This window comes from Delphinus delphis, chromosome 2 (assembly GCF_949987515.2).
Source record: "Delphinus delphis chromosome 2, mDelDel1.2, whole genome shotgun sequence".
In the NCBI taxonomy this organism is placed as follows: Eukaryota; Metazoa; Chordata; class Mammalia; order Artiodactyla; family Delphinidae; genus Delphinus; species Delphinus delphis.
The window spans coordinates 118,201,851-118,228,343 of record NC_082684.1 but is presented as its reverse complement, the minus strand read 5'-3'; the positions used below and the strand labels follow the sequence as shown (position 1 = coordinate 118,228,343).

General features: G+C 43.5%; 1 protein-coding gene across 2 annotated transcripts in view; it reads left to right on the top strand.

Annotated features, from left to right (window-relative positions):
• The window catches only part of IGF1R (insulin like growth factor 1 receptor), a 300,734-nt gene that overhangs the window by 222,545 nt on the left and 51,696 nt on the right, over positions 1 to 26,493 (top strand). For both annotated transcript variants that reach the window (XM_060005499.1, XM_060005498.1), the window contains 3 exons: positions 18,106 to 18,418; positions 22,172 to 22,320; positions 25,048 to 25,192. In XM_060005499.1, the coding sequence (XP_059861482.1) occupies positions 18,106 to 18,418; positions 22,172 to 22,320; positions 25,048 to 25,192 (607 nt within the window). The remainder of the gene's footprint in view (positions 1 to 18,105; positions 18,419 to 22,171; positions 22,321 to 25,047; positions 25,193 to 26,493) is intronic.

The following is a 26,493-nucleotide window of genomic DNA, read 5'->3' as shown; positions in this document are numbered from 1 at the left end:
CAGGGGATATGCGCCCAGACCTGGAAACTGCCCACTGGCAGGGATTGGGGTAAATGACAATGTTCAAGGGCTGGTGGACTTTATACACAGAATCTCTCACAAACATGTAGTGACATGTGTTCATCTATAAACTGAGACACATTGAAGTTTTCTCACTTTTTCCTGTTCTTTCTGTTTCTTCATTTTCATTGATACTTCTTTCAAGTATCAAAATATCTCCAATAAGTTTAGGACCAAGTTAAAGATTTATCTTAGGCAGATTTATATTCTTGATGTCTATCATTGTCCAGTATAAAGATATAGGAAAGAAGCCCCAGATAAAGGAAATAGGATCACTGGCTGCTTTCTCCTGGCTGCTTTAGATGTATGCTAATTTGCAGATTGTTTGTATTAATCAAAAAGCAAAACATGCCCCTTAGGAAGGGGCAGAGCCACGTGGCCGCTGCACCTCTGCTCCCATATGTGCCGTGAGACTTGAAAGCAAGCCAGGATTTGAAAGTATTGGATTGGGATAATGTTATTTTTTAAAAAACACCTGGCTAATTTAATATGAAGTGTTTACACTTCACTTTTCTGGCAGTGGGTTTTCTATGTAGGTGGTGGAAGATTTCCTGTTAAGTTTTGTAAGTTCCAGGGGAGGAGAGTTGCATGTGTGCCCTCTGTGGTCACAGTGACATGAAGGGGATTTCTTAATCCACTGTCATTACCGCGGGCGTAGGTGGATATGGGCTATTGCAGAAGGCGTCCTTTCAACCCCTAGACTGTTGCAAGTTCACAGGTATGTTAATGAAAATTTTTGGAATGGCCTTTTTAGGAATTCCAAATACTGAGTCTTGAAGAAAGATCGTCTTTCCCCCCTGAATGTGTGCTCCGGTTGGAATTGCTGTCTACAGTACCTCGTGGGTGAAACGGATATTTCGAGCATGACTGAGCTTATTAAGAGCCTGAGGCACTTCCTTTACCAGGGGTTTAGAAATTTCAAAGGATGGGGGTTGGGGAGAGAGGAGTTATGAGCATGTGATGTAGAGCTGGCAGGAGGATGGAAGCAACAGGTTCAAAATTTATCTTCTGTGCTCCTGCAGGGCTCTGGCGTGGGCTGAGGTTGGGAATTCAGGAAGATAAGGTCTTACCATCTGTGGAGCAAGAGAAAGTGGATTTGGGGGAAAGTTTAGATGTTTTTGTTTAGGTGGGGGTGGGGGGAGTGCAGGGTGGAGTGAAAATACATTTAATAGGCTTTACTTAGACTGGGAGAGGTATGTTTGTGCAGTGGGAGACATGTGCAATTAGGAGGAAAGTACCTGAATAGGCAGTTTCAGAACTGGAAAATGAGGAACAAATCCCCTTCAACATTTCTGGTAGTATCGAAGGGGATTTGTGGGTAGATTATGGCAAGGGATCCTGTGCTTTTAAGGTTGAGGGATGCTCCTCTTTTCTGCGGAGTGTGTGTGTTCAGTTGTGGGGTGGGGGGAAGGGAATATCACATCACAGGGAGACTGGAGCCCTGGGTTTGGAGTTCTGGGACCCAGGTACTGGCATCAGTTCTTTGGGCTGAAGCCAAATGAAGCCTGAGACATTGATCTGTGCTCCAAATTCTTGGGCTGCTTTCAGCTCCAGCAAACGATGATGACTCCTTCCTTTGGGCGTTCGTCTCTTTTCAAAGATGCTCCCAGCTCAGTTGGGAAGCAAAACAAAGTCCTGAGGCACAGACTGGGAGTGGGGTGTGAGCCTTAAGTGAGGGGTCCTCCTGGGTGAATGGGAAACTGAGAGGTCTTTGCCTTCCTCCAAGCCATCCACTTAATAAGCAGTGCACAGAGCCTGGCTCAGGCCTCGATGAACAAACGCTGACTTCAGTCTTTACCCTGGGTTTCAGGTCACTCCGATTGTTTGCAAAACATGTTCTTTTTTTGTCACTTGCCAGCACTTGTTCTCTCTGTGAGTAAAACACAAACGTCCTGAGGGATGTCGTGCGCCAGTTTGCAGCCAGGGCCGCGCGGCTTCCGCACCCTGGCGTGCCAGGCCCTCTGTTTGGGGATGAGGATGCACCGGGAACTCGGGAGCCAACGGTTGTTTTGACATGAAGTTCGAAGAAGTTGCTACAGAGCTTATTCCTCTGACGGAAATAACAGATAACTCTTTAACATTTTCAGATCTGTTTTCAGTTTTTTCAAGTCCAGGATTTTGGGTAAGATTTTGGAAGAAGAGATTTATGCTTGAGATCCTTCCTTTTTTTTTTAAAGTGACTTGGCCAGTTTGGGGTTTTACAGTATTTAGAGAAAGGGTTAAGAAGTTTTCTTGGGGAAGCAGAGTCCTGTGTTCTGAAAGTTGCTGCCTGCTGACCCCTCCGACAACAGGCAAACCTTGCACACTCCGGTGGTGTGCCAAGCATGTGCGTCACAGGCACACTCATTGGAGCTTGGTGCAGTTGGACCCCTTTATGTTTATGGACGTTTTGTGCAAATTGCTTCAGTCTTCAAGCCAAGGGCAGAATGAAAGAATGATCCTCAGACGTAGTTTCCAAGTTTTGGGCCTCATTTATGTTTTGCATTGTAGAGCTGCCCTGCTTGTTTTTTTAAAATAAAGTTAGCCCTGAGTGTTAAGTTCTTTTATCTTTCAAAGCAGATTCTTTTGAACCCTGAAAATCAGCCTATAGGATACAACAGATAATGTTCAGGAGGCAATTAAAAGATGAAGATGTGGGATGGGGGAAATGTTGCTCAAGCAGGAAGGGGAGACAGAGCCACCCACCTCCCAGCACAAGCCAGGCTTGCTGTACATCATCTCCTTCAGCCCGGCCCTTGGTGGTCAGGTCGCTTGCCATGACTTCAGGGCGAATGAGTGGCAGTGTCTGAAGGGAAAGCCCTGAAATTTCCACACAGCGTTTCAGAGCTCACAGTAAGCTCTGTCATGTTTTGCTTCACGTTTCAGCTTTCTTAGAGCCCTGAGTGGTGTTGGCTGGGCCTACAGCAATACAATTCACTTTATAATCTGGTTAATGCTCTGGAAAAAAACAAATACCTAAGATCAGAAATGATACTAGATATATATTTTTTAACATCTTTATTGGAGTATAATTGCTTTACAATGTTGTGTTAGTTTCTGCTGTACAACAAAGTGAATCAGCAATATGTATACATATATCCCCATATCCCCTCCCTCCTACGTCTCCCTCCCACCCCCCGCATCCCACCCCTCTAGATGGTCACAAAGCACCAAGCTGATCCCCCTGTGCTATGCGGCTGCTTCCCACTAGCTATCTGTTTTACATTTGGTAGTATATATAAGTCCATGCCACTCTCTCACTTCGTCCAGCTTACCCTTCCCCCTCCTTGTGTCCTCAAGTCCATTCTCTACGTCTGCATCTTTATTCCTGTCCCGCCCCTAGGTTCTTCAGAACTTTTTTTTTTTAGATTCCATACATATGTGTTAGCATACGGTATTTGTTTTTCTCTTTCTGACTTACTTCACTCTGTATGACAGACGCTAGGTCCATTCACCTCACTACAAATAACTCAATTTCGTTTCTTTTTATGGCTGAGTAATATTCCATTGTAAATATGTGCTACATCTTCTTTATCCATTCATCTGTCGATGGACACTTAGGTTGCTTCCATGTCCTGGCTATTGTAAATAGAGCTGCAATGAACGTTGTGGTACATGACTCTTTGAATTATGGTTTTCTCAGGGTATATGCCCAGTAGTGGGATTGCTGGGTCATATGGTGGTTCTATTTGTAGTTTTTTAAGGAACCTCCATACTGTTCTCCATAGTGGCTATATCAATTTACATTCTCACCAGCAGTGCAAGAGGGTTCCCTTTTCTCCACACCCTCTCCCGCATTTATTGTTTGTAGATTTTTTGATGATGACCATTCTGACTGCTGTGAGCTGATACCTAATTGTAGTTTTGATTTGCATTTCTCTAATGATTAGTGATGTTGAGCATCCTTTCATGTGTTTGTTGGCAATCTGTGTGTCTTCTTTGGAGAAATATCTATTTAGGTCTTCTGCCCATTTTTGGATTGGGCTGTTTGTTTTTTTGATATTGAGCTGCATGAGCTGCTTGTATATTTTGGAGATTAATCCTTTGTCAGTTGCTTCATTTGCAAATATTTTCTCTCATTCTGAGGGTTGTCTTTGATACTAGATATTTAATGGTTCAGAGAGCAAATAAAAATTCACTCTCAGATGTTTTTTCGTTAATTGGAACAGGCAGAAGGTACCTACCTGTGAGCCCAACTCTAGTGGGCTGAAATACTGAAATACTCTTTCAACTAGCATTTTACGCAGGAGATACCTGTGTTGGCACTTAAGTTGAACTCAGTTTTACCTGTTATTTACAAAAAAGACCAAAAACCAAAAAATTCAACTCTTAGGGTTTAAAAACTGGGGAGGAGTCTTAAACTTTGGACTCCTTCAGTCACCCTTTCTGAAGTATTGAATCCAGGTTTTTCTTGGTTGAAATGGAGGAAACGATAGATTCCAACATGATTGATTGTCAAGATGGAATTTTAGCACTTTGCATGCACTCTGGCAAGGTTCATAACATATTTATCAAATGTGCTGCCCCACCACTGCCTCCACCACCCACAAAATAAAAACTAAACAAAATATAAATACAAACCAACAGAATTCTGTGAGAACAGCAAGTTTTGTTTTGTACTATTTAATAGTAATCTTTGCAAGGACATTGCAACATTTTACATTTGTGTGCTTTTCCGAGGCACTTTGGAATCCTGAAATAGATTAAATGTAAGTTCCGTGAATTTGGGGGTGTAGGTGTTCTGTGGTCCAGTTATCCAAAAACTGATTCTCATAAGGTTCGTGTGGTAATTCTGTAAACCAGAATGTACGATTATCTGGGATACCCTGTTCCCCCTTCTCTCCCTATGACAGAGTCTACTATACTTTGAAAGTCTAGTGGATCTTTTGTGGTTTCTCCACAGTAGTAAAAATAATTTAACTTCAGGAAATGGGGCCAGCAATCAGATTAGATAACGGAAAAGAATAATGTGGCATTCTAGCATAGCATATACTCTGAAATATATGTTTACAAGTCCAAAAGTGTGCCATCAGGAAGTAACAAGATCAAAGGAAAAACAACCAGAGAGGCTGGAGGGTAATAAATCACTCGAAGGTTGTGATCTGTAGTGGTTGCTATTCATGCTCCTTGGGTAGATTTAATTACAGAAGGAGGTGGGGGAGGGCTGGGCAGGCATTTTTCTCTCTAGTCACCTAAAAAAATTTTGCAAGGCACAATGCTATGTTTAAAAAGCATAGACATCTTTAAGGGCTCAAACAAATTTAAATATATGGTCAAAACTTAAGCTCCCAAGAAGAAAATGGACCAAAGACATTAAGAGACAGTTCATTCAAGAGGTACTGCAATGGCAGGGAAATGGCAGCCAGGGGGCGGGAATCCAGGTGACCCAAGGGACCCAACTTTACTAGCAGCCACAGAACTGAGATGAGATACCTATTTCCCCTTCTGACATTAAGAAAGAAAGAAAAAAATGCGATCAGGGGCCATTTTCTCCTCTTTTTACGAAGGTGTACCCCCATAGAGGCTGTAGCAAAGAAAGTACTATGGGAACTCCAGAAGCTTTTTTTTTTAAAGAGGTTTCTGAAGGGGCTTTGCAAAATTGTGAGGTCATTGGCCAGGTGTGTATCCTCCCAAGGAGGCAGCTTTGGAGGAGTTTGTTCAACACTTATGAAGAGGCTGCACCACAGTTCATCTCCGTGTACAGGTGTGCATGTACAAATCTAGATTCCGCACATACTGTAAAAATCCGCCACTGTAGAGAGCTCATTCTTTTATCACTGTCTCCTGGTAAATGGTTCTGTTGTTTTCGACAAAATTTTATCCATAACATTGCTGGTTTCTAAATCATAGTTTCCCTGCGAGTGGCTGCCTTCATTTGATTCATTTAAATTATGTTGACATAAATATTTATGTATGTGGAAAGGGGCTTTTGCATGTGTTGTTGAAGCATTGCACCTTTTGGACTAACAATATCTACCAAAATAAATAGGCAGAAGGGAAGTGTGTAGCCACAGCCATATAGCATGGAGCTCCTCACGGCCGTGTGTGGTAGGCAGACTATCAGTAGCAATGATACTGGTCAACACCAGCAAGGCATGTAATTGCCCAGAAATGGGCCCTAACACCGGTTTTAAGAGATGCAGCCGAAACCACAAAGCTGGAGGCCTCTCCCTCTGAGCTTGGTCTCCACTTGGACGAAACAGCCCCCAATTTGTCCCTACGGGACACAGGCCTGCCTTGTTTGGAAATCAGCAAAGTTTAGGAGCCCACAATACCTCTCATAACTCTGTGTACAGTAACAGAGAGTGGAAATAGGGCTGTGAGCATGAACAAGCAGACAAGTTATAAATATAGAATACTCTCTCAATTCCTCTTCAGTTAGTCATGAAGGGACAGTGTGAGTTTTATAAACTTATAAGGAATATACAAACAGTTCCAAATTTAAAATAACTTGGAGTAATTTTTAAGTGTGTGAAAAGAATATTTTTTCCACCCTGTCCATTTAAGCATCTTTGACAGCCAGTAGTAAGTGATTGCTGTCCTTATGTGCTCGTGCCCAGTGGTCACAGAACTGGGGAAGAGTTTCAGAAGAATCATCCATTGTGCGGTGATGTCTCTCTTCTTCTTTTTTGAGAAAGACTCAAAAAAAGGTGAAGGAGGGGATGTGAGTTTTGTGTGAGAGACACTCTGTGTGCTCCTACGTGGAGAAGCGAGCACAGCTCCCAGAGCAGGGGTAGGTCCTGCCTGGACACCCAGAGTGCCCCCCACCCTCTTTCTTTGATTTTCCTCCCATTAGAAGTCTGTATTTCTAAAAATTTTGTATAGGCTTTGAATATGAGATTAGAAGAAAGAAACTCATTGATTTTAAAGTACATTAGGGTGGTTTGATTTTCTAAAAAGAATATTCTGTTTTATAAACATAAAAGGAGTGGGAAGTCAGGTCCTCCCTCCCCTCTTAATATCTGACTTTATTCCTTTCCTTTTCCCTCACCCCCATCTACAGAGGCCCTTCTGTGATGCAGCATCAACTTCATTTGCCAGGCCTTTCTATAGAGCTTAAGATCATTAGAATATTTCATACTCCATCAGGCATAGCAGGTAGGAGGGTCACCGACTTGGGGAACCTTCCTCCACAGACTAGGTGGCTTTTCCTCTTTTTGCCTAGTACCAGAGGATGACACAATTTAGTCAGTTTGACGGGTTCAAGGCTTTCTTCCTTTAAAATAAATCCAGACCGTGAATAGATTTGGGAGTCCAAATGGGCCTTTGCATCAACTTCTGACTGATGTGCCTGTGATTTTGTCACTACACGTGAATAGAAGGACTTCAGGGCTAATGTGGCCACTTGTGGAACATGAAAGTCTAAATTTATGGAAGAAAATACAGGGGAATGAAGTACTGACACATGCCACAACATGGATGAACCTTGAAAACGTTATGCCAAGTGAAAGAAGCCAGGTATAAAGGGGCACGTTGTGTATGATTCGATTTGTATGAAGTGTCCAGAAGAGGCAAATCTGTAGAGACAGAAAGTAGATTACTGATTGCCTGGGGCTGAGAGGGGAAGGGGCGTGAGGGAAGTGGCTAATGGGTAAACAGTTTCTCTTTGGGGTGATGTTCGCACAACTTGGTGAATATGTTAAAAGCCTTCAATTTGTACACTTTAAATGGGTGAAATTGTGTATGAGTTATATCTCAGTAAAGCTGCTATAAAAATTGTGAAGGAAGAAAAAAATCACAACACCCACAGTAGCCAAAACCAGCAGTTTAGCCAAAGGAAGTTTCCCGGACTGCCCTCTGCTTTTCACTTCGTTTTTGGTGTTAATTGTAATCCTGCATTGAGTCTTTGCATTGATGGCTGCTCTTTCTTTACTCTTACTAATTAGCTATTGACGTTTTAATTTAATAATGGTGTCCTGTATAACTTTCCTCCTGGTTTCCTAGGTGCCTTTTCTCTTTTTCTTCTGTTTTCTCAATAGTCTGCCCAGCACTGCTTATTAGATCCTGGAGACTTCAGTGACCCAATGGGTACTTTCTGTAGGCGATCATTTCTTTTGCTCATTAATGAAATCTTCACAGATGCCTTTAGTAGCCAGTATGAAACGTTTTCCCAAACGTCGTAGCTTATCTCGTGCACCTTGTATACAAGTCAGTAGGGATCTACTTGGAACTTGGCTATTTCTGTGAGCCTAGATTATATTTGTTTATGTGCCAAACCAAGGGGAAGGCACAGAACTGTTTTTTCTTCTCCTTCATGACCAAGGTTGCAGTCTTGCTGAGACATAGGAATTGGTGAAGAGAATGAACTCTGGTTTATCTAATCTCATGAGTAAGACTTGTTTGGGTGAAAAGGGTTCTGTGGGTCATTGAGTCTCCCTGGGTCTGGCTGTTCTGGCTCCTGATAGCACAGTCACTTATATATAGTTGCCTTTGCCCCACAGAATGCACCCTAAGTGTCTTTCATGACACGAGCTGCTGCTTCACTATTGCAACTAAGCGGTGACCGTTGCTGATAAACTCGACAGGGCCCAGCGTTGCTGGAAGAATGTCCTTGAGGGTTCTGTTTGCTGTAACTCAATAAATAAAGAAAGTTTAGTGGGCACATGCGATCTCCTTAATATCACCTTGACGCTTTACCCTTTTCAAGAACATGTTTTGTGAGTTTTGTCCTTCCTCCAGACTAAGTGGTTCACCTCAGAGAGAAGAAAAGGATGTTATTTCTTCCTGATGGATGCAGGCTTACAGAGAAAAGTGGCATGAGAAGAACTCCCTAGCCCTTTGCTTTTGGGCAGCAGAGCCTGGCTAAAACATCATGCCACCATGGAGCAGAGCAGGGGAAGAGCCTGTGACCCAGTCAGATAGAGCTGGGTTTGAAGCCCAGGTTTATAGCTTAACAGTTATTCACTTGAACAATTAATAGCCCTGGACAGTTACTAAATCTCTGTGCCTCCATGTAGGCATCTACAAATGAGGATAATGATACTGACCCCATATAATTGTTAACATTAAGTTAAACAATAGGTATAAGATTGAGTCCTGTATTTAGACTCAAATTGCATTCAAGGAGAGACTCCAGCAGTTATTGTGAAAGGAGGACAGGAATGTTAGGTGATTAGAAGGTCTGAATGAGCTAGCTCAGTGTGACAGTGGGAGTTATCTCGAAGGTCATACAGAGAGCCCCTGAGTGTGCTGCCTTGGTCATGGAAGACCGCCACTGGTCTCAGTGTCCTCGTATTCCACACTGTGGAGACTGCTTCTGCAGTGTTAGGGTAGATTGGGGACAGGTAGGGAGCAGTGATGTTCATATATGTTGCATGAGCTGTGGCTTGAGTATTGCCTTCAGAAGGAGGCAGGGATCACCGTCTTGGAATTTTGAGTCTGAGCAGTTGGAAGTCTGACATGTGCAAGAAACCATCCACCTCCCCTGAGTATCAGACACCTGAACGAGGCCAGGGGAGAGCACCATTCTGGGTGGGGGTAAGGAGGAACTTGGTCAAGATGGGTGCCATGCGGCAGTAGCACTTTCTCTAAGAGAAAGAGCTCCCTTCAGCATTGCTTTAAGGCTTACCTAGGTTTTTGAAGAGCAGCACCTCAGACAGGCATGGGATGATGACCTCTTAACTTCCTTTCAACTCTGAGGATCCAGGGTTCGACGAAAGGCAGAACATGGCTGCAGAAGTCCTGGTTGCATTTGAACCGGGGCAGATCTAAGGGCCCTGGGAGCTTCTTGCAAGAGGGTCTCTGCTCCTGCAAGTTCTGAAGTGTCCCTGCCACCCCACAGCCCCTCGAAAGAATGTGAAGGTTGGAGAAGACAGGTGATGGGAGGCGAGTGATGCGGAGGGAAAGTATGTCACTCTTGCCCCCTCTCCGTACCCAGTATTGCAGAAAGTCCATCTGCTGACACATTCTTGTGTCAGGACCCTTCCTCTTAGGAAGGAAGCTGACTCAAAACTGAGTCTTGGAAACACCTTCAAAGATCACAAGGAGGAACTCGTCCGTACACTCTAGTCTTGGGAGAAAATGAGCGCTTTCAGGCTCACTACATTAATAGGTTCAGGAACCGTGGCCCCCCTTTTGCTAACCAGCCTCTCCAGGCTCACCGAGAGCTCTGTTCTGGGACCTTTCTGTGTGCCCCAGGTGCCTTCCCCAAACTCTGTTGCTGGCGCTAACCCTTTCTGCTTCAAACAGAGAAACTGGAGTATCTTCAGGTTCTAACCATTACATTGTCTCTTAGTCTGGCCACTACTGTGGTATTAATAGAATGTTTTCTCCTACACAGGAGGTGGTTTCTTTTGACTTTGAAAAGAGAAATGTTGTTGCAGATGCAACTTTCCTTTCTGAATGTTTAAGACACCAGGGTTACCACTAAATTCAACTTAATGGCTATAGTTTTCCAGGCAGAAGCCATTTGAAGTTGTTGGAAACTCCACCTGGGATTTCTAGGCAGTGGTCCTCTGGAGTTTTACAGTAGCAGTTTCTCAAGATGTCAAGAAACTTGAAAGATTCTTCTTGTCTCCTTTTTGAGAAAATTGTGCTTTACTCATTATATATATGTACGTTTTATAAATATATATACACATTCATACGTATGTGTGTGAGTGGAGCTCACACACAGTTGTGCCAGGTTTATTTTCGATTTATTTCATGGGTCTAAGCATTTTCGTGTAAGCTTGCTTTTCCATCCTAGCTGACGTATTTAGAGAACTACAGAATAATACACTGGGGTGAAATGTAGCTTCTCCCTGAGCCTGAGAAGCCTTGCTGCTCCTCACCTGTCTGCCCCTTTGATGGGTGTCTCCGCTTGGAGTGATGGGTCGGGAGGAATGTGTGTGCATGAGGTCAAAAGGCAGGAGAGATCGAAGATTATTTCACAGGATGAAAGGCCATGGGCTCCCTGGCCTGAGGTGGGTTTTCCCTGACCTCTCTGCAGTCCATCATGGCTCCTGGAGATGGGATACCCTTTCTGTCCAACTGGAACATCCAACCAAGGTGGTTCACCCACGTTCTTTGCAGAAAGGACCAGCGTGGAGCTCCAAAAGCAGCAGGGCCTGCAGGCTTCAGAAGCAGCCCTGAAGGCGAGGGTCTCTTTCAGCACTGGTTGATTTGATGATCAAAGAGAAAGCAGTGGGGCCCAACCTCCTCTTTAAGTCCTTGCTCTGATGTTTGTGTGGCTTATAAGAAGAATTCCATAAATATATTATTATCATTACTTAAACCTGAACTTTGTCAAGGAGGGTGGCAGAGAGGGGTAGCAACATGGGACCCAGAATTCATAGGTGAATATATGGAAATCCACTTGTGTGGGTTATTTTAAAAGAGTGGAGGTATATGAAAGGAGCAGGGACTCTAGTGGGTGCTGCGGGGCCCCCATGGGTGGTGGTAGCCTGGGGATTCTGTCCTGGGTCCTGTTGGCACTCCTCAGATGTCCCTCCCTCCCGGACTCCTCTGCATCTGTCTGCTGACCACGCCCCATGATGTTACATCCATGCAGCCGCATGCCAGGCATTTCCATCTGGACGTGTGCAGAAAACAACACATCCCGAACAGAACCAATCTCTCTCTACCCCTGCTGGGGGGGGGGGAAAAACGTAATTCACCACATTAATCTGCCTGCTTTTCCCCATCTGTGCTGCTGCCCCCTTAGTCTGGGCCGCTGTCAGTGCTCGCAGAGATGGCGACCGTGGCCCTGCGGGTCATCGTTCCATTCTCTTTTCCACTTAGCAGCCAGAGTGAGCCTTCTAAAATGCATATCTACTCATGTGACTCCCTGTTTAAAATCCTCAGACAGCATCTCTTTTCTCTTAAGAATGTGCCAAACTCCTATCTTGTGGCTCTCTGCCTCCGTCTACCCATCTTTCCTCCCAATCTCCCCCACCCACCCAGGTCCCAAAGCCTGGGTCCTGCAGTCATGCCGAGTCTGGTTCTCTGACCCTCGCTCCCCATCAGCCCTGCCATCACCCCCATGCACCTGCTAGCTCCTACTGGCCTTTCAAGCCGGGTTCTGGTGCTCCCTTCCCCTGGGAAGCCCTCCTTACTGGCCCTTTGCTTGCCCCTCATATTCCCACTGCTCGTCCTCAGGGGCTGCGCTGTCTCACCTGCTGAGCCTGCAGAACTGGGCCTAGGACCTGGCTGATGTATTTAATAGTCAAAGTAGCCTTTCTCATCCTTAGCTGTGGCTCAGTGCTCTCTGGAGGAGAATGCCGACAGCTTTGGGTAGATTTCTGGCTGTGCTTGGGGGGTGGGGGGCTGCTGTGAGTTCAGTTGACCCAGCTGGGGTTTCCCTCCCCTCTCCTCCCCCACACCCCACAGTGTCTGATGGAATCAGTTTCTCTCCTGGCTGGGCAAGAAAACCACAAAATCTCTCTGGACCACATGTCTCTGTGATGTACTTGGGAAGTCAAAGTGTGCTTTCCTGGAGTTAGCAGCAGTTCACCTTAATGCATAGTGATGCCTGTCTCTTAGGAAAGTCACCCTCTTTTTATATGGAACAGTGGTGTGTCCCTTAGGGTACCCGGAAATACCTGAGAGGACCCTATACCAGTCTGTATTTTGATTCAGAAACTTGACCTTATTTCAACATCCATGAACTGGTTCTATCCTTTAGAAATTATTTGGGATGTGTAAAATACATAGCTAGTGGGAAGCAGCCGCATAGCACAGGGAGGTCAGCTTGGTGCTTTGTGACCACCTAGAGGGGTGGTGGGGGGAGGGAGACTCAAGAGGGTGGAGATATGGGGATATATGTGTACGTATAGCTGATTCACTTTGTTATACAGCAGAAACTAACACAACAATGTAAAGCAATTGTACTCCAATAAAGATGTTTAAAAATAAAAAAGAAATTATTTGGTATAGAATGTTTGTGTTTTTTGAAGTTGTATGGCTAAGTGGCCCCTTTTCCATTTTTGTTCCCTGTGAAGAGGATGAGTTCTCCATCTTCTCTTCCAAAATATGCTTTTAAAAATAGTTTCTCTGAGGTAAAGATTGTTAAAGGGCTTATTGGCAAGTACAGAAAGAAAGGTTTTTAAAATCCCTAGAAAGAATTTAATAAATATAAGGACTCAGGGAAGGAGGAAGAGAGTTAAAGGTTGATGTATGTGACTTTTTTTGCTGTCCCCCAAAATGAAGAAAATGAGCTTTTAAATGCAGTGCCTCATTTTTATGGGATTGTGACCCTGAATGAATCCTTTTAGTGTAGATGTGGGACCTGTGTTAGCTTTTCCAACAGTTTACATAGGCGTTTGTTGTTATTGTTGGTCATTGTAAAAATTCCAATGAATAGAAAGATCTCATGGGCAAAATCAGTTTGCTTTCCCCGCTGTGTATTTGTTAATTTATAGCACCTTCCATTTTCCTTTTATTTTTAAAAAGTAGAAATGCCTTTCATCATGCTAGGTGTGCTCCTTATTCATGGAAGCCAGGGAAGAAGTTCCCTTCCTTTCTCCCTTAGCTCTGTAATTGGAAATTTGGTAACTGTACTAAATTTTAAGTTTTGGCACTCGTGTGAAGCAGCCATCCGTCTGCTGGCGAGACACACTGCCCGGGGCTTTTCAAGAAATCCCTTAATAGTCCTGAACACTAATAATATTTATATACATTGAGATGAGGCAAAATTTACAGCGGGCTTCTGGGGCTGGCTCCAGGACTCTCTAATCCTGAACTTCCGCCGGCTCCCCTGCCTCCCTCCCAGAGTCCTCTCAGGTGGTGCTGCAGCCAGGGGAACACTGGCTTCCATCCCTGGGGTTTGTCCTCCAGCAAATAGTCACCTTTCTCTCCCTCTCCCTATCACACCCCTTTTTTATTCCCCCAAAGCATTTGATACATGTTTGTGTACAGTTGCATCATGTGATGTAGAAGATTTGTGATCTTGATTTGTGATCCCTTTAAGAGGAATTGTTCCATCTTTAAAGAATAGGATTTTACCTAATTTAAGCTTAACTGAAATTCCTTCTGAAGTAGCTCCCATTACTGAAACAAAACCCTAATTCCCTAGCCTGTGTGCTGCTTGTTGCAAGAACTGACTGACGGTGCAATTCTAGTAATGCACCTCGGGAGGGGGCGGTGGGGGGGGCGGTTTGCAATGGACCACTGCCCAGAGATGCTGTTTCAGTGGAATGGGGAATGGAATGCAAAACATATCTACAGATACTTTGTCAGGTTTTTTTTTTTTTCTTTCTACTGGAAATGCCCAACATTTATGTTTGAATCTAAGCAAGTGCACAGGGGCATTTTTCTATTCTTTTAAATGCTCTTAGTTTTTAATACTACATTAATAGCTTTTTAATATTGATGTCTGCTACTCGTCATTTTATATAGCATTTTATTTAAACTGTAAGCAAGGAAAGAAGGGTTTTACAAGTAAATATTGTCCCCGGTTAGTCTCTGATGATGATCGTAAGATTCTTAATCAATTTTCCTTCCTCCAAACACAAAGCCTGGTGGTGGCTGATGGCTGATGAGCAGCTCCGGGGACTTCAGTGCTCTGAATGGGGTGTGTGCTCAATCGGCAGATTTGTGCTGTGACACCGTGAGCATGGTTTCTACAGCTAGTTTCACTTTAACTATGTGAACCTCACAGATGTATTATATAACATGAACTTTGTAGGGACAGCATAACATTTCTCCTCTGGCTTCATCCCTCTTCTTTTAGCTCTGCCCCCTCTGGTCATCATAACCCTCTGTGTTGCTGCCAGATGACCTTTCAAATATGAAAATTAGACCACATCGCTCTCCTGCCCAAAAGCTTTGTGATGCCCATTATCCACCAAAGAGCCTAAACCCCTCAGACAGGCCTACAATGCTTCTTTGAGCTGCCCCCCTCCTCTCTCCCAGCATCACCTGTTACGGGACCCCTGCCATCTTCACGAGCACCCAGTTCTCCCACCACAGAAACTCAGTTGCTTTTACACACATTTACATGTGATTTCATCTGTGTTATTCTTATCCTCCTCAGCTTTCAGCTTTCAGTTCCAGCCTCCACACCTCTGTGAAGCCTTCCCGGGAACCCAGGTGCCCTGGGCAGGCTGTACACCACTACACACTCCTGTTCTTACCTGGTGTATTGTCCATCTCTTAAGAACAGGGCCTGGCACACAGGTGCAGTGCACATTCAATAAATAGTTGCTAAGTGGATGATTAAATGAAGGATAGGCGGACTTAAGTTCTCTTGTTTTTAGTTTAAAAACTTGAACTTAAGGGTTTGCAATTTTATTGCTTCTTTAGATCTTGGACATTGAAGTTACTTCTGTAATGGATATATTTGAACTTAAATAGTCATTTAATCTATGTGATTATTAGATTAAGTGTGAGATTTGAGAGTAAAGTGTGTGTGGTGTGTGCGTGCATTTACTGCAAATACACTAAGCTTGTACATTCAAATTGGTGTTATCAACTTGAGGATGATCCCCTTGGTAGACTGTATATGTATCCCAACGTTTTAGGAGCTCCTCCAACAATGTACCTTTTTGGCGTGACTAGAGATCTTGACTCCTTGTAATCTGTTGGGTAGATTAGTTTGTGGAAACAGACAGAAGTCATTGAGAGGCAGTTCTGGTAAACAAAAATGACATAGACCAACAGGAACAGTCTTCTTCTTTGCTTATATTATACGTTGGCTCTGAAGACACTTAGTTGGGATTCATTCAGTTGCATCTAACGAATAGCAGGTGCTTAAACAAGACACAAGTTTATTTCTTATTCATGTAAAGAAATCTAGAGGTAAGCAGTCCAGGGTTAGCCTACTGGCTACACAGTCATGAAGGACCAAGTTCCTTTTATCATGCTCCACTGTTCTTTTTTTTTTTTAATAGATTTTAATGAGTTGTTTTATTTATTTATTTATTTATGGCTGCTTTGGGTCTTCATTGCTACGTGCAGGCTTTCTTTAGTTGCGGCAAGTGGGGGCTACTCTTTGTTGTGGTGCGTGGGCTTCTCATTGTGGTGGCTTCTCTTGTTGCAGAGCATGGGCTCTAGGCGCATGGGCTTCAGTAGTTGTGGTACGTGGGCTCAGTCGTTGTGGCTCGCGGGCTCAGTAGTTGTGGCGCACGGGCTTAGTTGCTCCACGGCATGTGGGATCTTCCTGGACCAGGGCTCGAACCCGTGTCCCCTGCATTGGCAGGCAGATTCTTAACCACTGCACCACCAGGGAAGACCCTCCACTGTTCTTTATGTGTCACCTCATGGCCCAAGATGGCTGCTTGAGCTTCAGGCATTACACCTGCATTCCAGCCAGCAATGAGGAGGAAAGATGTACCCCCTCTGCTTTAAGGACTCTTCTGGGAAGTTCCACCCCAAAAGTTTTCTAGCGTCTCACTGCCTAGAACTTAGGTCACTTCTAGCTACAAGAGAGGCTGGGAGATATAATATGTAACTGGGTGGCAAATGCCCGATTAAAAATCAAGGTTTTATTACCAAAATAGGTAAGAATAAATAATGGAAGGCCACCTATTTGTCTCAGCCAAAAATGATGATCAGATAAGAAACTTGCAAAATTATTTTAAGCCTGACAGTATCATGAGAATTTGTCTGTTTCTTCTGAGGTGATAGTATTCATTTGAATGTCCAGGTTCTGATACCTGTTTTTAAATGCACCTCTTCGCAGTAAAATAAGGTACTCCTCTATGCAGCTAGTGGATGTGTAAATTGGTACCAACTTCCCAGAGGACAGTTTGACCCAGCAAGGCTAACTCTGGAAATTGATTCTACTGAAATAATTAAGAATTCTCATGAAGACTGAGTGCTCATTGTACTAATAAAATGTTGGCAATAAATGAAATGTCTAATAGTAGGAGACTGATTATAACTTACGATACACTGTGTTATGGCATGCAACGCAGCTGTTAAATTATTGTCGAATTCACAGTATGTTATGCCAAAAAATGCTTTCAGAATGACTTGATCCTTTTTTATAGATATTTATATGTGCATGCACATGCGTAGGAAATGATCTGGGAGGGTCTCCATGGAGGTACTGATAAGATGACATTGTGATCAAGCGGACTAGATATTCTATGTATTTTCTTATCTATGATCTCTGATTTTTTCTTTTTTTATTATAAAGAAAATAATAGAATCTTCACTAAATAATGCATGTCAGAGTCAATAATATACATATTTAAATAATTTTCTGTTGTTTTCCAACTCAAGGAAAAAGTAGGAAGCATATAATGCAAACCAGATTTCATATTTTGTTGACTTACACTTTACTGGCTAGTAAGGCGAACAGCCCCTAGAGTGTGATCCTTACAGCATTGTTATGGAAATAAATGCCAGCTCATCTATTTGGGACAAAAACTGTGGATCTCTTGTTTTTAGACACTGCTTTCACTTAACTTTAGCATAGAGGGAGTCAGGGTAGATAGTTTATAATATCCTATGGTCCTCTGGGATCGAGACACTACCCACCCACCCACTTTCTTATATTTGAGAATTACCATCAGACATGGGGACTTCTCTGTGATATATTAGGTTGAGATATCATTGCTTATTTGGGGTAAGACCTTTGATATGATACAGGCATGCACAAACTTTTATAAAGCTATTTTGTCAGCCTGAATGGTATCATCTTTAGCATATCCTAGTTTAACCATTTCAAAAATAAATGAGCATTTCTGCACACTAAGGCTTTTCAAGATATTTCAATAAGGAACATATGCAAAAATGCAGATTAAGTAGCACATATAATGCCTTCTAAGGTAATAATAAACTGTATTGTCCACATAGGGCTTCCACGGTGTCACGCATGCCACAGGTAACCTTTCAAGATGGGTATTATTACCCCATTCTGTAGATGAGAAGAGAGGATCAAGGTCAAAGATGGTAAGGACTCCTCCAAGACCAAACATAGTCAAGTAGGAGAGGCTAGATATTAAACCCTGCTCACCTGACTCCAAACGCAGAGTATTTGCTCCCTGCCTTAATGAAATTCTCAATATGTAATACTGTTGATTCACGTCCAATGCCCAGTGACGTTCCATTTGGGGATCGCGTTGTGGTTGATGGGTTGGATTGTGCCAGGTGGAGCGATCCGGCTCTCAGCCAGCCTCACACCCTGCCTGTCACCCACAGTGTGCCCGAGCACGTGCGGGAAGCGGGCGTGCACGGAGAACCACGAGTGCTGCCACCCCGAGTGCCTGGGCAGCTGCAGCGCGCCCGACAACGACACGGCCTGCGTGGCCTGCCGCCACTACTACTATGCCGGTGTCTGTGTGCCCAGCTGCCCGCCCAACACCTACCGCTTCGAGGGCTGGCGTTGTGTGGACCGTGACTTCTGCGCCAACATCCCCAACGCTGAGAGCAGCGATTCCGAGGGCTTCGTGATCCACGACGGCGAGTGCATGCAGGAGTGCCCGTCGGGCTTCATCCGCAACGGCAGCCAGAGGTCAGTGTTGGGGCCCGGGGGGCAGAAAGGTTGATGCTGCCAGTGGCTCCATCCGGGTGGGACCCTGGGGAGGTTAAGGGAGGGGGGCCACCGCAGAGGGCTGGTATAACTTCAGTTTATGATGACTGTAAGAGCAATGGGGAGTCTTTTTGGTTTGAAAGCCTACTGCCTGGCCGTTTGGAATTAAGTACCTGATTTGTGGGCTCAGGTCCCCGGAGGTCACTGACCCCCTGTGCACATGCAGGGCTGCCACCCTCAGCAGCAGGCCGGTGGGGGAGACTGTAGGTTGAGGTTTTCTCACCCTCGATGCTACTCAACACTAGACCAGTGAAGGCTTTGGGAGTGCAGGAAGGAAGACACGGCCAGCCCACCAGCATCCTTAAGGCAGTGAGCAGGCCTCAAAGTCTCTTAGCACTGGCTCCCGTCCTGCCTGAACTAGCTGCCACTAAGAGCAAGCAGTTTGTTCCATCAGCACCTCCTACACACACACGAACCCTTCACCCTCCCTCAGTTTTCTCTGTCTCTCTCATTTTGCTTCCTGAACATTGAGACTTCTCTTGGGAAGCAAAGAAGTTCCTTACGGCAAACAGCATCCCTCTCGTGCATGCCAACTGGACTTCTGTGAATTGGTTTTAAGTTTTTGAAAAAGCAATGCCAGAATTGTTACAAAATACAGGACTATAACCCTGGAAGCAAGAGAAGACTAGAGATTTGGGGATGCTGTTTCCTCCTCTGGAGCAGAGCAGAGAACTCTTAGGAGAGAGTAATTCTGTTGTAATGGACTAAATGCCTACTTCGTGATTAGCACCAGAGGATCCTTACGTTTCGAGGTTCTTCAAAATAAAACTATTCTACAAATATAAAATACCATTGGAAAAGGAAACATTCATTTTGAGTATAACGTGTAACTTCCCTTCTGTTTGCTGCCTTCTGTTTCTGCAAACCTCATCAAGCAAGTCTTGGTAAAGGGGAATCTGTTTCTGGTGTAATATTTGGAGATGTTGCTCCTTCCATAGGCTTAACTTCAAATCAAAGGTAAAGCTCACATTATTTCATAAAATGAAGTGTAGAGCTTTCTACCTGTCATCATTTCTGTAACGGTTATTATAGTAAAAGTTACTTTAAATACTTTAAAATGGTAAATGTGCCAGGGATGCCAGTGAACTGGAGAGTATACATATTCCACCCAAAATAAGTATGCCACATTTTACTCACATTTTATTGGCAGCCCTAGAACTTAAAAAGGCTTTGCCAGTACCCTGGGCAGTGCCTGGAACCCAGTTAAGGCTCAGCCACAGTTCCTCCCCAGGGGTGGGGGCCAAGATGAGGCAGCTGGTGCATGGCCTTGGGTCATAACTTCTTTGCCTTTCGGGTGTGTTTCCTGTGGTGTCTGGAGGCATTCAGTCATCTGCAGCTGCCAGAGTAGCGGGCAAAGTGGGATGTGCTGTGCACTGTGACAGTTTCTTCTACTGTAATTCATTTTTCAAAGAATTGAGCTGTTATTTTTCCTACCAGTGCTTACAGTCTGTTCAAAGCTACAGATCTCCCTTTTACACTTTAAAATAAAATGCCGTCAAGAACTAATAAATCCCCCCTCAGCCTTTAAGGGCTATTTGACCCTTACTTTAAAATATTTATTTTTTAATACTGTGTATACCAGAATGGATTTGAGGACGCTTAAACTATCAACATGTAATCAGAGCACTTTCTTAGAAAAACATTTTTTTTTAAGTGCTGGATGATTCCTAGACATTTTAAGAAAAGTGTTTGGTTCAGAAATTGCTATTTGAATAAAATGTCAGGGGGAACTAAACATACACTTAACCTGCAACCCAGAAGTTACACTCCTGAACATTTACCACAGAGAAATGAAAACTTAGGTTCCCACAAAAACAGGTACACAGTTATTTGTAGCAGCTTCATTTGTAACAGCCAAAAACTGGAAACAGCACAGATGCTCCACAATAGGTAAACGGCTAAGCAAACCGTGATCCATCACACCATGGAATATCAATCAACAATATAAAGAAACAAACCATTCAAACACACACAGCATGGATGGATCTCAAGGACATTATGCTGTGTGAAAAAAGCCAGTCTCACAAGGTCACACACCATATGATTGCATTTATATAACATTCTCAAAATAACAACATAATAGAGATGGAGAATAGATCAGTGGTTGCCATGAGTTAGAGATGTGGGGGCAGGGTGACTGTACGGGTAGCACAAGGGAGATGTTTGTGGTGATGGGCTAGCTGGTTATGGTGATTACACAGGTGATAAGATGACATGTAAGTATATGCAGGCATTGTACCTGTGTTAGTTTCCTGGTGTTGATATTGCTTTATCATTATGTAAGATGCAACCATTGGGGGAACCAGGTGAAGGGTACGCAGAACCTTTCTGTACTATTTTTGCAACTTTCTGTGTGTCTGTAATTATTTCAAAATAAAAAGTGTTTAAAAAGGGAGGTGGGGCATTATCTGGTTTGTAGGTAAATTAGAAGCAATAAAAGACCAACAAAGAGTACTGAAGAAAAGCTGCTACCTACTCTAGAAGTGAGCATGTTGAGTGTGATGTTAGAGAAGGGAGAAACCTCCGTTGCTATGGTTGGCCCAGTTCCTTTGGAAACCTTGCCTCCTGTTCTCCCAATATGAAATAAGAAAACAGTAGGAAAATTTTATTTATCTATAAGCTTTTAAACAAAACCCTTCATCTTTGCCTTAAATATGCAGTAAGGTTCGGGGTAGGGGTACTTAATGCTAAGAGCTGTAACTTACACTGTTTCCTTGACTGTTTTTCACTTCATGAAGTTTGAACGATCATTCAAGAACCATCATGTAAATATAGTGGCTCTCCAATTCACCGTCCTATTACACACACATCCCATAATGTTGTATCATTTATTTGTTTGGAAATTGACCGAACTTTCTGTGGTTCAGCAGCTGGATTAGTGTTTTGTCCACTGTTTCCTAAATAAGGGTAGGTAAGCAGGAAAAGTGCCAGCGTCACTCACTGGTCCCTGACTGTTGGTGGTTTGTGTCATGTTCAAGATTGCATGTGAAATAGGAGCTTATTACAAAGTAATGGAAGTTCCTTGTTTTTATTGTGTATGCAGCGAAAACAACGCTTGGATCAATTTACAAGTTTCTGCCAAACACTGTCAAGAAATTATTTCAGTTGTGCTTTAGCAAGAAAATAATGGATCTGTGCTATAGCACATGCCTTTTGGAATCCCTCATTGGACTTTGCTGGACCGCTGGCTGCAGGAGTTAGATTCCCGTTAGTGGCAGAGACTCTGCCGTCCCTTTGCTGTCCCTGTCCACTCTCCCCGTGGCTCCTCCAGGGTGTGCCAGCAGGGGCCACAACATCAGAGAACAGTTCTGTTCTTCTTGGGAACCCCAGGTGCTTTCTTTCTGCAAAGCTGTTTCTCCCACATGGGACCAGCTGGCTCACCAGTCCCAGCCTATGATACACACATGCCTCAAGGGTGTATCATGTGTTTTGTCTGGAAACAGGCAGCATGCTTTTCCTTTGTAGGCAGTTTCTCCTTTTGGTTGCAATTTGAGTGGTTTATCCTGGGTAGGCTTGGGGATAAGAAACAGTGTGACCACTTGAATGCTTCCACCAGTTGCTTTTTGTAATGTGGACTGTAAAGACACCTAGAATAAAAGCATATCTTTATGATTTTTTTTAATGCAAGAAGACAGACTCAGCTCTCTGTGTTTTGGGTTGGTTTATTTTCAACAGCATGTACTGCATCCCTTGCGAAGGCCCTTGTCCCAAAGTGTGTGAGGAAGAGAAAAAGACAAAGACCATTGATTCTGTCACTTCCGCTCAGATGCTCCAAGGATGCACCGTCTTCAAGGGCAATCTACTCATTAATATCCGACGCGGCAGTAAGTATTCCATCTCCCTGGAAGAGAGGGCCAGATCTCTTGGTTTTCTTTTGTTGATGCTTTTCCTACTCATCCATGACTCACAACTAAAATATGGGCCTAGAAAAACAACATGGTGCGTAAGCCTCATGCTCAATGCCCCTCCTTTGAGTTTCCCTTAAAGATAAAAAACAGATTGAAAGGCCGTCTGATTTTCAGCCATTGGCACAGCATTTGTTTCTTCAGAGGGTCATCCCTCATCTTTCTTAAGTCACATCTTACGCAGGATACACACATCCCAACACGTACAAACCCCAGAAGAGACCGATGGATCAAAGGTGTGACTCAGCAGTCTCCAGCCGGAGCCAAGTCCACAGAGCTTTAAGTCCAGAGTCTTGGTTAGTTGGATATATGGAAGATACTGAGCAAGGGAAGAGTTTAATGATATCATTTTAAAATTTTATTCAGTCCAAAAGTGGCCAATCTCCAAATTTATTTCTGAGAACCAAAAGAGATAAAAGTATATGTATGTCATCATGCATTTAAAGCTTCGATCTCACCCTCTACAGGATCCCCATTATTTGCAGTAGATGGCTGGCGTTCCTGGTAATTGCATTTGTGTGAAGCATTTCCTGTTGACTTATTTGGTGATACTTTCAGTTCTGATCTGTAATTGACAAGGGCTTCTAGTAACGGTGCCTTAAGTTCTCCACCACTGGAACCACTTGGTGAAGGTACTGATAATTTTGTAAGCTAGGAGAAATATAAGAAGGAGTTGAGGCTGAAAGGAATTTTTTTCTAAATCCTTTTGTGAAGAAGTTTTTTTCTTTTTTTTTATAGTCTGAGGGGCAAAAATGTCCTATTTATTCTGCGCATTTACTTTTCCCTAATACTATTTGTACAATACGTGAGCTCTATTCTTACGGTTTAGAGATGGCAGCAACAAGTTTTCTGCTTAGTTCTTTTGAATTTTTGGATAGCCCTTGATTTTCACAACACCTTTCACTCCTCTACAACAGAGATAACTTTGTTTCCACACAGCTAGAATTTTCTTGCTTTCATGGTATTCTGCAGTTTTATTCTTTTTGCACTTACTAGATTTCTTAATTTTTAAAAAAGTTTTCCTCATTCCCTAGAACATATCCTTTAAATGGCTAACCCTTCTTTTTTTCTTATATTCCTATCCTCAAGATAAAAATTTAATCCACGAATTAAATCCATGGAGAAGTATAATTTGAGAAGGAATTGGTACATATTTGTGCATGATGATGAAATGTGTCTTCCAGTTTATAGCCATCACAGGAAATTGGTTAGACATCTCATTGGAAAGGTCCTTCCTCAGCCTTACTAGAAGGCATGAGTCCTGCCCCACATTTATTTATTTATTTATTTTTAAAATAAATCTTTCAGATTTTGACCGTGAGGATTTTTTTAAATTTTATTTTAATTTTATTTATTTATTGGCTGCGTTGGGTCTTTGTTGTGGTGCGCAGGCTTTTCTCATTGCAGTGGCTTCTCTTGTTGTGGAGTGTGGGCTCTAGGCACATGGGCTTCAGTAGTCATGGCACACAGCCTCAGTAGTTGTGGCTCACGGGCTCTAGAGTGCAGGCTCAGTAGTTGTGGTGCACGGGCTTAGTTGCTCTGTGGCACGTGGGATCTTCCCGGACCAGGGCTTGAATCCATGTCCCCTGCATTGGCAGGTGGATTCTTAACCACTGCACCACCAGGGAAGTCCCCCACCCCACATTTTAAATTCATGATCTTTTCCTTGAAACATCAACTGCAGGCAACCGCTAGTCTTTACAACTTGAATTTCTCCTTCATTTCTCTTGGAAAACCATCAAGCTGTCCATAAATGTAGGGTGTTACCCTGGAGGACAGTACACTTATTCTTTGAAGTTTATCAATTGAAAGCAAAAGAGAACCTTTTCTTAAGTAAGCCTTCACAAATCATACACAGTAAAATTCTGTTAGTTGAACCACACCCAATTCATTATAGTATGTGTTATAATTTTGGCATAAGTTGAAGTTTATGTTTTTTATTTACTATGAGAAAAAAATAGGCTACAAAATTAAAGGAAATACAGTTTATACATCTTGTCATTTTTACACATCTATTAGCAACGATGTTCCCAACTATTTTATATGTGTGAGAGTTATGAATGTGCATTGTAGAAAACGTAGAAGCATAGAAACGAATTTTTTAAAATTACCTGCCGATAACCATTGTTAACGTTTTGGTGCATTTTCTTCCAGTCTTAGTAAGATGGAAGCTTTAAATATAGATCCCTGTATCTTAGGAACTAGAAATGTGGCAAAGGCAGTTCCTAATGAGACCGAGGAAATGTTGTTTATTTAGTCATGCCCTTGTACTTTGGAGGCAGCACTGTCTGTTGACAGAGCATATTAAAGAAGTTCCCTAGATGTGCCCGCATTTGCTAATTGGCAGTCTGGTGTTTATGATATTACATTCTGTTAATCAGCCTGGGAGCTGCAGTACCCAGCCTTCTAGAAGCTCCCCTTCCCTGGCCTTGGGGGCCCCATCCCAGGCGAGGGTGTTGAAAGCCAAGCTTAGGGAAACGCACTTTTGATAAGGGACAAGGGTCCTGTGAAGCCCGAGCACCTCAGTGGCACCATGAAAACAAGACCCGCACTGAATTGCTCTCCACACGCGTTTGCGAGAAACCAAGTGTGTCCGCCCCGCTCACGCTTAGTGAATGCTCAGTAACACGGCCCCCCTTACCGTAGACAACATCGCTTCGGAACTGGAGAACTTCATGGGACTCATTGAGGTCGTGACGGGCTACGTGAAGATCCGCCACTCCCATGCCTTGGTCTCCTTGTCCTTCCTGAAGAACCTTCGCCAGATCCTAGGAGAGGAGCAACTAGAGGGGTAAGTGCTCCAAATTTCACAAGCTGACATTCTCCCACCACAGAGTAAGCAGCCTGCATTTTAAAGTTCTGTGTTTCTAAGGGAAGAGCCCTTTCTCATTAAAAAGAAGAAGTGAAAATGACAGCAGTGCGGGCGCCCTGAGTGAAGACCCACCTGCTCACATGGGGTCTCGTGTAGTCACAATTCTCCGTCCTCAGGACTGGGTTGTGACCCATCCAGGGTTACGTGTCTGACTGTGGCCAGCAAAGCAGCAGATGGGGCTGCAGTAGGGGCTGTTTCTGCCAAAAGCACTGGGAGTGGGTCTGAAGTGCTTACCTCTCCATGAAATCATCATTTATGGGTCCCTTATCTGCCTCAGGGTGCTGTAGTCCACTACGTAAAAGCCATTCCATCTTTTCAGATGTATTAGAACATCAGAGATTTGGAGGCATGTGAACAGTTCATTTTGTTACAAAGAAATCTTGATTCACAGAATTGTTTCTATTGATCAGCTTGTAGGATTTGTGCTACTCATAGAATTTTTGCCTTCTGCAGAGACGTGCTTTGTGATAAGGGTTTTAAACTAGCCGGAGGCCTTTCACCAGAGGAGGAATAAAAGCGGGTGCTTCCTGCACGCGCAATTTCTCTCCAGCACTTAGCCCAGGTGTTCCTTTGCGTATGTGCTTCTCTTCACCGACCCGCCCCCCCTTTAAATACAGCTCTTGCCTGGCTTTAAGCTAATGCTTTGAAATAAAAGGAGACATCCATTAATGAGTTAATTCCTTCTAAAGAGAATTTGGGGAAATAATTTAGGAAAGCAAGAGGTGGGAAGGTCATGAGAAAGGTTGTCCTTGCTGATTTATGTGCCCCGACTGGATAAAGTTACTGCATAAGGGTTTCCTTACAGCCTTCCTGCTTTTTCTCAGACTCACTCTTGGTCAGTCTTAAATTCTTAAAATTCCATCATCTGATATAGCTAAAGAGAGAGGGCAGCTCTTCATTCCATCCTTGAAAAGCACACTGTCCTCCCTGCTGGGAACACTGATTCTTTAGAAAAATGTCTTTCTTTTGGCAAATCCAAGGAGGCTGCCACTGTGCCCAGCCCAAGTGTCCCAGGTCACCGACATGGCAAACCGAGGCTCTGCCAATTTGAGGTGATGGTGTTACTGTTGGTTGTATTAAATTTTAAAGTGAATTTTAGCACAGTTCTTTTATTTTTTTTCCTCCAAGTAGGTTTGTGTTTCTGGAAACCCTGGTGTTGGTAAGCACTTTTGCTTTGGCGTATTGATACCTGCAAGTTTTCCTGCTGCTTGAGGATACAC